The following is a 12,219-nucleotide window of genomic DNA, read 5'->3' on the forward strand; positions in this document are numbered from 1 at the left end:
TCGAACACTATATATTACTCGAGTTCCTGAGCTTTATTCTTTCGGGTGAAATTTTTTTAACGATCAAAATGTTATTATATTTTCAACTGTCTCTCAGATCCTTCGCGAAGGTGAAGTACACATTGGTGGCAGCTTGTGGCTTCCTGTTAATCACCCAGTCAATCATCAACAGATATTCCCCAGTGGGTATGGGAGTGGGCAGCTTCTCGGATCTGAGATAAAAGTTTTTAACTTGTTGCAGAGCCTGATCCGAAATGAATTATATTAAATTCATTCAATTTTGCTTAACTATTTTGGACTTACCACATAGGGGCAGGAGTGATTGATGGTGGAGTACTCTTTAAACAGGTCCCAAACGAGGCGAATTAAGGCATTATTTCTCCGCCTTATGAACTGGCAGCCATCGAAAGTGAGGCTATAGAGCCACGGCTTATAGCCGTTGGCCTTTTTCATCAACTGGGCCTTGACTGTGACATCGTGGACGGGATGAAGCAAATTGGCATCGACATTGAGGCAGACTTTATTGCGACTCACGGCCCTCAGTCGACAAATGCCGAACTCTATCCAGGATTTGTTGTAGGACTCACAAACTGCATTGGTCATTTTGAAAATAACAGCATCCTAAATACGTGTGATATATTATTTACACAATCCAGCTTTAAAGTTAAGGTTGTTACGCTTAGATGGGGCTGATTTGACAGAATTAGCAACCAGAAGCTCAGCACTCTCTTCATGGCCTGGCTGCTAAGGGGAAAGTGGTGAATGTTTTGGCCAACCTCCTCGTTTTTGGCAACGACAGTAAATTAGTTACTCGTGCAAATAATTATAACATAATTATTTCTACGTTTATAGATTAGCGGGTAATCAATCAATTTCTGCCTCGTTAATTGACTACCTCATAGCGTTGGCACTTTACACTGTTTGTTTGCCATTTCGAATTTAAATGCGCCTTAAATTTGACTTTGAAAAATGCTACAAAATGCCTCGGACCCTGTAAACACTTCATTTAATAAACTATTCATAAAGCTGGTCCCACACAATCAAGATGACTGCCTTGACTGAGTATCTGTAACTGACCTTTGGGTCATTCGGGGTGTAATTATTGTTGAAAAGCCTCTTCGATTTGGTCACAGTGCGTTAACTTGGCTTTTACTGCCTCCTCGCTTGAACTACCGCTTCCTCATTTTCCCTAAAAATATATTATATTAGTTAATTGCATGAGTGTTTTTTTTCTGCTCACTATTAAGCCAGTTGATGAAAGTCAAACATTATTAGATTCGGCAAACAACTAACTGACACTCAACTTTGAAGTCAAAGTCGGAAGTCAAGTAAACCTCAGGTTTCGGGGCTGTCATAGGAAAATTCTAAATTCCACTCTCCCTATTCGCACATCCAATAGATTTATCGCGTAACATTTTCATTATTTTTTTTATGGCTAGATCTTACGGTATATTATTACTAGATATTTAAAAAAAAAGGGACCTAGATATACAATTAGTCACTTAAAAATGAAAGATGTTGAAATCACTGAAATTAGATGTTATATATTATTTTTAAAATATTTATATCATAAAAATTTTTTAAAAAATAATTTAAAGTCAATTGCCAAGTGGTAAATCATTGTCAGTTCTGCAAGCAAATTGACGTCAGCAATGTCTCTAATTTCCATTTCAAATTAAATTATAATAAATCTGCAAAGAGTGAGCTGTATCCAATTTCCATTTCAAATGACATATGTTATTGTTAACGAAAGGAACGAATGACCACCGGGTATCTGGTAGTCGGAAAACTCTGCTTCGTCTATTGTTTACAACTCGGACCTGTTTTCATTAATGGCCTGACTGCCGGCTCGTAGTTTCAGTCAACACCTGTCAGCGGGGCTCCAAATGCCATGTCCGTGTCGACGTCAGCCACTTGGCCAGCGCCCCCCAATCCCCGATCCCACGATGCCAAGCCACTTGAGATGCATTTGCCTATTCCCGGCTAGAATTAATAGATTTTCATACTTTTTGCGCTCGCTGCGAGGCACACGAAACCCAATCAATAAAGCACTCGAATGCATTTAGCTGAATCGCTTTGGCGACTGGCTCCCTGAACCCCAAACTCCGCCGGCTCCCCGAGTTCCAGACATCCCCCGTGAAACCCCCAGAATGAAGATGTTGCTCCATGCAATTCGGCCAGTTGTTGTTTGCACGATTTGTTGCCGTGGCCGAGCGTCTTTGAACGCGCTCTGAATTTCAATGGTTTCCGTTCAACCATGTCCATGTGTGTCTTCCAGCAGCCAATGTGTTGGTAATTTTGCGTTCTACCGTGACTGATATTTTTATACCCTCAATGGGGTATTCTAGTTTTGCATACAACTGCGAAATCGTACGAAAAGCCTTGTCAATACAATAAACCATATTAGCTTGGCGGGAACTCCCGTTTTAGGTTTTCCCAAGAAGTATCTTCTAAAATAAACTCTTTTACTAGAACTTTGAGATACAATCCGTTGTTGACTTTACAATTAGAAAGTAAGCAACATGCTCTCAGTTCAGTACTGAGAAAAAACTGTAGGATAGGCTAAATATTTATTACATCATCATTTCTATATTTAGTTCTGTTTAGTTAGGTAAAATACAAAAAAAATATTTTTTTGTTTAGTTGTTTATTATTTTAACCCACACTAAATTAAATATATATAAAAATCCCGTTGGATACACCTAAATATTTATAATAGATTCATTTATAAATTTAGTTCCCTAGATTCTATACATATATATATTTTATTGGGTAAAAATAAATATATTTGTATGAATACTATATTATATTTTTATAAAAATATTTTTTTTAAGTTTAAAGATATGTATTTTTTGAATTATTATGAATGTTTTAAATGAGTTAGTCAGTGTATTAAATATATCGACCATCTTAGCTGATATTTCTGTGCCATAAGAACATATAGAGGACGGCGGCGTACGCTGCGTTGCGTTGAGTCATAAAATAAATCAAGGAGTCCGACACCAAGAGTCAATAGTAAATCACCGCAGAAGCGGCAAATTACCAGACACTATGGCCCTCTCATCATGGAGACTCCTCGAATAATTATGCGGTGACGCGGCGATTTTCCCTGCTCCATACTCCGTATTTAGAATTAGCCCTGGCAATTACAATTACCTTTCGGATTTGCAGCTCGTAGACTTTGACTTTGATTTCGGTTTCTTTTGGCTGTTGTTTGTGATTTTATTTGCTGGCGCTATTTGCTTGTTGATTTGCCAGAATATCGCATGGCAAAAACCCGAATGACTCGGCAATTTGCTTAGGCCATTATCACGATGATGGAGCTGGCAGTTTTGGGGGTGCAACCATTTAGATGGCTTCGAGATGGCGATCCGGATTCTTGAGCCACGTTGGGCCACGAGAGCCAAGGTCAACTTTCGGTTTCTTATTTTTTACTGCTCCATTTTATAGGGTTCTCAAAATCCGGTTGCGTTTATTGCACTTCGCTTTCCACTGCGACTCTTTGGCCTGGCCACATGATTATGGCCATACGATTTCGGTTTGCCAATGCAAGCTGCTTGACGACCCATAAATTTCGTGTGTCGAGCATAAAGAGCACAAAAGAACCCACTAATTTATAGCAAGCTAGTCATTGTACCAGAAGCTTAAAGGAATTTAAATTAAACTCGAAAATAGTTGTCTGCGTCTGAAACAGTCTGGTGCATAATTGGAATTTTTAAAATGTATCTCAAACATTTATGTAGTTTAAAAACCAATGATCTTTGACATTTTCGGTTAGATGAGAGGGGAACTTGATAAACTAGTACTACTTCTGGTCAAATGGCATGGGATAAAAACAAAATAGAACTAAATTATAGGAAGCTTGATTCAAATTGAACTCGAAAGCAGTTGCTAACCGATGAAATAAACCAGGAAATAATGGGAATCAAAGAAATATTTAAATGAGCAGATACTTTTGTACGTCTATCTTGGAAATTGTGATCTCCTACATTTCCTACTAATTGTGATGCAAACTGGGCAAACTAGTCTGGTGTGAAATTTAGATTTCACACTTGCTTTATATATAATAATTTTTAGGTGAGACAATACTTAAACTTTTTGACCCCTGCTCAGTGACTTGACGCGTTTCCCCACTTGGTTGACTGGGTAAATGAAGCGCTATTTGTTCACTGCAAACTAGCCGCCTACAAATACAACTTTTTATATAATTTAAGTAAGCAATAAGTTCGAAAATCCCTATAAGCAAATGGAATTATACCTGGCATCATACGATCTGCAGGCCATTGTGCTGCCAAAATAAAGCAATTAAACATCGAGCGAATCATGTCATTGTCGAGTGTTTGAAGAGATCTGAACAAGATCGGATCGCACCGGCAAAGTGTGCACTTGAGTGGCTTTTGATTTTGACGAGGGCACCATTTATATGCAATGACTGCTTCGCAAATATTGCTTTATTATTATCTTCTCATTTTGCATTTGTCATTAATGGGCCTTTTGTTTCGTTTCGGTACAGCATTTATGCGAGAGATACATTCGAGTTTATAGACTCGGCGTCTGGCTTTGTTTTGGCATTTGGTTTTAATTTTGGTGTGAGAAGATACTGCGTCAAGATACAGATGGGATCGGCGACAAAACATGCTGGGAATTACGTGATTGATGGCAGGGCTGCGATTACTACAGAACCACGGCTAAAAAGTACTGAGTTCGGGTATAGAATGCTCTCGCGAATATATTATAAACGCAGGGATATATGCGAAATCAGTGAAATCTTGTCGCGTCTAAAAAGGAAAATCACACAGCAAATGCAAAATTTATGAGCGAACTACGTCGAACGACGTCTCCGGGCGAACGGAGCAGGAATATCAAGTGGGCTGGGATTTCGATTGGGACTGGGATTGGAATAGGGATTGGGATTGGGATGGAGCGGATGTGCACTGCACTGGCGGATGAGTCAGCCGGAGGTCCGCGTGGGTTCAGCCCTGTCAGCCGGATCAAACTATAAAGGCGGGGTCCAGGTTCGCGAATTGTCTCTAATTAGCCCGCCGGGTTTCCGAGATCTCTGTAAATAATTACTTTATTTTCCATTCACATCTTGGGGTCAGTGGTAATTTCATACGGTTTCATCACTTAATTATCAGCGGAGGTTGGTACTAGAAATGATTAAACATTTATTGCAATTAAATTTTGTGGGACTTATAAGGTAAGACACTTCAAAGATTCCTTCAAATATATAAAAATTAAGTGTGCTAATAACATGGTTTTTTTAAATTAAATTATAATCTATTTTTTGAGAAATAGCTTTAGGTACTAAGGAAAACCATAACTTTTTAATTCCACCTATGCGTATGAGTGATATTTTAACATCATATTATAAATACTAAAAAGTATTGGTTGTTTTTTCTCTAGCTGATAACAATAAATAATCAACGTTGATTGTACAAATTTAATTATGTTATTTTATTAGGCAAGTTTGTTTAAATTGTTAAATAAAAGGTTTCGATAACACTGCGTATGAGTGATATTAATATATCATCTCAAAAATATGTAAATTTTTTTACCATGGTTCGTTTAGTTTATGCTTTTTTTTATTGTATGGATTAAAAAATATTTCAACCAAAATCTAGGGTAAACGGTTAATATTTTTTTTTAATATTTTGTTTATAGAGGTTCGTTAACACTTGTTATTAAAATGTTTTGAAAGCTTAAACATTTTAAGGCATCCAAAGTGGTTCAATTATTAGAACGTATTGCGATCTATTATTTTGGACGAGCTATTTCTGCCCAGGTGAGCAGCTTTTAAGTAGAGTCCGATGTAGACCTCTTTACGAGTCTCCATAAAATTGGATCATAACATTCGCGCTGTCTAAAACCGATGCTCAGGTGCGGCTAGTTACACACTTCGATCGCCAGTCCAAACTGCGCCACTCAATTTGACTGTTTTTTTTTTTTTTTGGTTTTTTGGCGCTGCCGCCGAGCTCGGCTTACCGCCCACCAAACGCTGCAGTCGCCGCTGCCGTCGCAGTCGCAGTCGACGCTGAGCCACCGAACCGCCGAACCACTGAGCCGCTGAGCCGCCGACGTCAGGTGTTGTGGTTTTTGCAAGCCGCATTCGAGCTGAGTCTGTTTTCGTCTGCCTGGCAGCGCGGTTCTGGAACGCGTAACGCTCGTCTTGCACTCGCCCCGAAAAAATCCCATTTTCCAACTCGGGACTCCACTCGGTCTTCGCATCGAATCCAATCCGCTCGGATCGTGGCGCGCTGCCCAGTTTTTTGCAACCTGTTGCAACCATTTTGGAATCGCTTTGTGCAACACTGCGTGCCGCTTTCAAAAGCACTTCAAAAAATCAATTTCGAAAGTGGCTACTTCAAAATAAAAAGAAAAAACCAACAAAAAGATACAGATATATCCGTGTGCCAAAAATAAAAAGGAAGATTCGTGGGGCAGATTAACAGGCCCTGTAATTAGCCAACAATTTGTCGAAATCCACAATCTGTGGGCGTGGGATCTGTGCACACACAAATTGGTGAGTCTTGAATTACATTCGGCTTATAGACAATGTGCTCTGGTAATCGTATGACAAATGCCATTACGTAGTGGCTTTCTAAAAAAATACCCCAAAAACGAGTTGGATTCGCTCCGCAGGAGGGGCTGGAAAAAAAGCTCATAGCTAACACACAGGCATTCACGAAAAAAGTATGTGTGAAATTTCATTGAATTTCCCAAATTTTATACACAAACATAAACACACCAGCGCCAGCAATTGGGAAATAACTCATTGTTTTGCCATTGCAATGAGAGTTACGGCTGCCAAAGAATCGATAATCGCCAGTTGGATTATTATATTACCCTCGTGGTCTGTGTGAAATTCAAACGGGTTTGCATATACAGAGTATGGCCAAACCCAAAAAAAGTAATTGATTAGATGGGGAAAAACATTTGTTACTGGATCAAGACTTGTTCGATCAATATTTAAGCTGCCACTTAGCAGGTCACCAATCTAACTGATATATAAATATCGCTGACATTTGGTTTTACAATTCCGTGAATTACTGTGCCAATAATTCAACTGGCAGCGAAAGTATAATCTCATTAAAAATATAGCTTGCTTTTTCACTAAGATAAAGTGTTCGTCTTTAATTTACATTTATTGTTAACCCTTTTTTGTCTTAGCCTTGTGAATAATGAATGCTGTTTAAATTTCAACATTAAATAGAACACATTCAAATGGCAAAGATTAAATATTTAGAAGATTTTAAAGAGCTTTCGGCTTCTATACACAATTTTATTGTCAAAACTTAAATGGGTTTAATATGCACACAATGAAAAGGCAATGAATTAAATATGTTGAAAATGTAAGCCAAAGTTACTTAAGTGGCGTATGAATTTAAATAAATAATTTAAAATAAATGGTAATTTCGGTTGAAATTCCTTGAATTTTAAATGTTGAAAGCGAAAATCTTAAAGGATTAAAGGGATTTAACATTTTTTGATTGGCCAAATTTAAATAAAGTCCATGAAAATTCATATTTACACCCAAAAAGTGCTAAAGAATTTAGAAATAAATCCATTTGTGCCTAGCAATTAATGACTCTCAAGGATGATGTCTCAATTAAAGTTTCTGAAAATGTTTGTGGGGGCAGGAAAAACCCAGCCAGCTGACTGACAAGCAACTCTTTAATTATAGCGCGAAAAAATAGTGCTAAACTTCATGTCATAGCGATTCAATTAATTCGCAATTTATCAAAATCGTAGCCGGGGCATTGTCAGTGCCAGGGCTTTTTGATTCGGCCAAACATATTTCATTTGTCCACCACAAACAACCGGGGTCCGTGGGTGGGTCTGGGTGGTTGGTGGGTGTTTCGGCTCGGCTCCATGGCCTGGCTCATGGGTCTCCGGATCCCACTCGGCGGGCTGACGAGGGGCGTCAAGTGGAAAATAATCGATGATGTGCCCGGGCACAATGCAAACATTGAATCAAAGTCAAATAGCATTAAACTTTTTGAACTTGCGAGGCGGGGCGCAAAAAAATGAAATAATAATAAAAGTTTGCCCGCCTTACGAGAGGCGTGAAAGCGCACACAAAAAAGAGGGTTCCCTTTTTTTCGGGGCGTTTTTGCGATCCAAAGCTGCAGTTTTTTTGGAATTTTTTTTTGGATGAGCATAGCGTAGCGCAAATATTTGACAAATCCCGCGAAAAGTCTGCTTATGTTGTCACCTCGCTTCGTTTTTCGCCATTTCGCCATTTCTCCGGCGGGAGGATGGGTTAACCGGGGCTGGGATTTGCCGAGTGACTGGCACTGGGCCAGTCAGGCTGATTAGGATTGCACCGGAAGACACTGGGCGACAGTTGAGAACCCTTAACGGGCGAAAATCAAAAACTAAATTTGCATGCATCTCTATCTCTATCTGTCGTGGGGTAATTTATATCTCGCACTTTGCGCACTTTTCGTTTGTTGTTTATGCAATTTGGCGAGCTGCCTTGCGAATGCCAAAGGAAAGCAACTGCTAACGAGTGCAGGCGCGTGTCTGTATCTGTATCTGTTGCCTGTAGCTTGTGGATGTAGAAGCCCCCCTGGTACCTGGCCAGCAGGTGAAGGCGAACGTAAATGCGCCAATTTGTATGCAAGCAGCATTAATCGGGGGGTAATCCGGCAGCGATGCATCGCAGCCAGCCGGAGCAGAGCCCAGAGCCACTGGGTTTCGACCCGGCCAAGAGGGGCTGGCATTACGTGAGATGTGCAATTGCACGAAATTGATTTGCAATCGATAAATGTGCGAATATTGCTTCTGCTGCGAATTAGCAGCCGAGCCAGCTCGCAGCCAAAAGCAAGCCAAAGCCAAGCCCCAACATTCGAACTTCGAGGCGCCCAAAGAGGCTCTTCGCTTAGCATTTGCCGAGCGAGTAAAATATGCATAAATAACTCAACGGCCGCCTGGCCATGAATCCAATTGGGAACATCTTCATTTAAATTGTTAAGTGGCCAAGCCATGATGATTGGTGTTTTCATTGTATCAGAATTTGTTAGGAAAATGTTGGTAAATTACCTAAGAAATAATTTGAGATGAGTTTTATTAAATCCTCAAAAATTCTGCTTATAAAAATGACTCTCTTCGAGGATATTATGAGATAAACAATATTTAACTTCAATATTTTTAGCAAACCACTCTTAAAATTCTGCCAAAAATAATATATTATTATTAGAAACAATACATTGCTGTATAGTTTTCAGCAAATTGCTGCTTTTCAGAACTCTACAATGTCAGCTTGCATATCTAAAAGCAAACTTCGATGACTCAAATGCAATTCAGAATGTAGAGCACTCAGTGGCACTGCCACTCATTCATTTGAATATAGTCATATTAAATTCAGTTTGTTCATTTAATTTGTGTTATTATATTTAGAGCATACGTGTGCTCATGTATTTCATATTACACTTATTAATTATTTAATATGCGGTGTAATATATAATTTAAAAAATGCAGCGGTTTCTGACCGACAGCCAGTTGATTTAAATTAAATGTTCTTCAACTATAAATCAACCATTGATAGGAGGTTAACCAAAACAGGGGAATTATTAATAGGTTTTAATAGGGCACAAGAATGGAAGATAATGTTTATTGCTTTTAAAAGAGTTCTGCATTGTATATATATTCAGCAAAATCCTCCAAAGTGACTCAGTGGATAGTGAATTTCGGTCGTTTTTCAGGCAATTTTGGCTGTTGCTCTCCCAACGAACAGTGTATGGCTGCCCGCTTTGTGCTGCAAAAATTGAAAAATCAAACACAAGGAAAACCACTCGAGATTCAGCAGTGCAATCGATTGCCACATGGGTAGTGGTAGTAGAAGTGGTACTGGCACATTGGTAGTAGTTTAGTAGCCACTGACAAGGTCGGCACTTTGGCTTTTATTTGGGGCCCCGGCGGTTGTCGCATTCTAAGCAAATCACTGCTGCTATATTGCTATTTAGCTGCTGCCACTAACTCGTTGCTGGAATTGTCGAATCGTGGCCCGGCCGTAATACACGTATTAATCTTGCCTCGCTTCTTGTTAGATGTGGCGTTGTTTTTGCGGTGGCAGCACTGCAGCTTGTGCTTGTGCTTGTGCTTCTCTGCTGCTTTTGCTTTGGCAGCAACAAGTGTTTAATTGCGATAAATGCACCTGACCGCCTTGAGCCTGAGCTTGGGCTTCGTCTTGAAACTCGGACTGGGTTTGGGCAAGGCTTTCTGGTTCTCTCAATCAGAATCTTCGCTCTTGCCACTTGCCCACTGGCTATTGGAAAGGTCAATTCGCTGGCATTGAACATGAACGTGGCCCAAAAACTCTGCACGTAGAGTGGCGAATTTTTTGCCGCATTTTTTTTTCTCTCTTGCCTCTTGTTTGTCAACGTTTTTAGCCCAATTAAGAGCGGGCCCCATAACTTGGGCATGGCCATTTAGTCATAAACCCCTTGGCCGTGTACATCCTGTAACGGCTTTTTAATTATGCATGTCGCTATGAAATCGTCGCAGCCCGGCTAAAAGGTTTGCCAGCCCAGGCAACTGGGTCATTACCATGGCCTGACTTTGATCTCCTGCTGATGGGGGCCGTAAAAGACTTACTCCAAACAGGTTGTAAAGCAAGTGAATTGTCTCGAATGTAATGTGCCATAAAGACATAAATTAGAGCGACGATGCTGGTGTCTTAGGTCAGGCATTTGCCGGCGCTTATTTAGGGGCTTTCCGGAGCACCTCTTGACCTTTCCCGGGGCTCTGGGCAGCCACTTAATGTGGTTTATGTGCCATATGGGTTCGATTATGGGGGAAAGAGCAGGGATTTTAATGAAGAGGTGGTCCTTGACTTATAGAATATCAAGCGAAATTGAATTTAGTCAGAACCTAGAGTATACAAACCATACAGAAAATGATAAAAAAAATGATATGATTTTATTATAAATGATATATCTTAAATGGTACAACAAAAATTTTTTAAAATATTACCTAAACTGAATCTTACCCATATTTTAACATATGTACAACATGAATTTATGTTCAAGATGTAGCAGTCTTATGTATAGGATTTTTAGCTAAGCTTTGTTGTATTTATACATTAATATTTCTCAAGCAGAGGCTTAGCCTCTTAGCCTCAGGCTCAAAGCCTGTTTAAATGACGGAAATATTAAGCTCAAGTCCAATGACTCATTTCCCTCCTAAAAAGTTCAGAAATCTTTGCTTCAAGCAGAAAAGTAACACCTAATTGAGATGCACTCAATGATGACTTTAAAACCCAATACTAATTGAATTATTGCAATCGAGACTTGATTCGCCGAGTGGAATATTTTTTGCCACACTTTTGGCAAGTCATCTCTCGAGCTTCAGATATTGAACAATGATTTGCATCATTTGGCAGGCAATAAAGTGTAAGACTCGGTGTTCGATTTCAATCGGAAATCACGCATGCCGCAGCCAGTGGCTCGGATAGCTACCAACTTCCTCGAGTTGCGATCGAGCGGAACCCCTGCCGCTTAACCCATTGGCCGCATCTTAACCCGTGTTTAAGCGAGGGGGGGGGGGGGGGGGGAACTCCAACTGTGAGTCACGGAGTGGAACTGGCCGGATTGCCCAGAATCAGAGTGCGTGAAAATGAGTAATAAAGGAAACATTGCCACAAATTGATGCACTACGCAGTGCTACCTTTAATTGAATTATTAATTATGTACCTTAATGAATGCATAATTGAATAATAAACTACGTGCAAACGCCCCCGCAATTGTTGTTCGGCTGTGGAATTATTTTTCCTTTTTGCCCCATCGCCCTCCTCGCTGGCCACTGTTTAACCTTTTAACTTTTGTGCACCGAAACCGAACCGAAGCGACCGGAGCGAACCAATGTTTCGCGTAGTAAACATAAGTTGGGGCTCATTAAGTAATCACATGGAATATTCCCGCAGCCAATTAAACCAAAAAGCCGCAAAGGGGGGTGTGAGGTGGGGTTGGCTCGGGCTGGAAGTCCACCGAGATGGATAGACAACATCGCTCACTGGCGGCTACAGATACGTTCAGCATAAAGCGATACAGATGCAACTGCAGATACAGATACAGTTACAGATACAGATACAGATACAGATACGAGTGCGGAGTGCAGCAGGCAGACACCAGATACAATTAAATTCGATTCAGGAAGCATTTATGCAGTTTGCATACATTTAATATATACACATACCGAAACATATGCACATGTATT

At 40.0% G+C, this 12,219-nt stretch overlaps 2 protein-coding genes across 3 annotated transcripts in view; one reads left to right on the top strand and one right to left on the bottom strand.

Moving 5' to 3' along the window:
* Window positions 1–14: 14 nt before the first annotated feature.
* Window positions 15–1,328, bottom strand: LOC108024473 (uncharacterized). 2 transcript variants are annotated; one of them, XM_050888974.1, is made up of 6 exons: window positions 1,241–1,328; window positions 1,078–1,189; window positions 896–991; window positions 678–741; window positions 304–621; window positions 15–244 (listed from the first exon to the last, which is right to left on the bottom strand). In XM_050888974.1, exons 3-6 carry the CDS (start codon window positions 898–900, stop codon window positions 83–85), a joined length of 549 nt encoding a protein of 182 aa, XP_050744931.1. In that variant the 5' UTR covers window positions 901–991; window positions 1,078–1,189; window positions 1,241–1,328; the 3' UTR covers window positions 15–82. The 2 variants fall into 2 exon arrangements, with proteins under 2 accessions (XP_050744931.1, XP_016949882.1); XM_017094393.2 differs by lacking the exons at window positions 678–741; window positions 896–991.
* Window positions 1,329–6,111: 4,783 nt separating this feature from the next.
* LOC108024795 (fatty acyl-CoA reductase wat) overlaps window positions 6,112–12,219 on the top strand; it is a 30,161-nt gene continuing 24,053 nt past the window's right edge. The window contains exon 1 of the mRNA XM_017094913.3: window positions 6,112–6,523. The gene's annotated coding sequence lies outside the window, so the exon portion shown is untranslated. The remainder of the gene's footprint in view (window positions 6,524–12,219) is intronic.

This window comes from Drosophila biarmipes, chromosome 3R, assembly GCF_025231255.1.
Source record: "Drosophila biarmipes strain raj3 chromosome 3R, RU_DBia_V1.1, whole genome shotgun sequence".
Lineage (NCBI taxonomy): Eukaryota > Metazoa > Arthropoda > Insecta > Diptera > Drosophilidae > Drosophila > Drosophila biarmipes.

Bases quoted from the DNA above. Each gene is read 5' to 3' on its own strand.
- LOC108024473 (XM_050888974.1), bottom strand. The intron at 622-677 runs GTAACAACCTTA...ACACGTATTTAG, and splicing joins CAAATCAGCCCCATCTAAGC to GATGCTGTTATTTTCAAAAT. The intron at 245-303 runs GTAAGTCCAAAA...ATTTCGGATCAG, and splicing joins ATCACTCCTGCCCCTATGTG to GCTCTGCAACAAGTTAAAAA.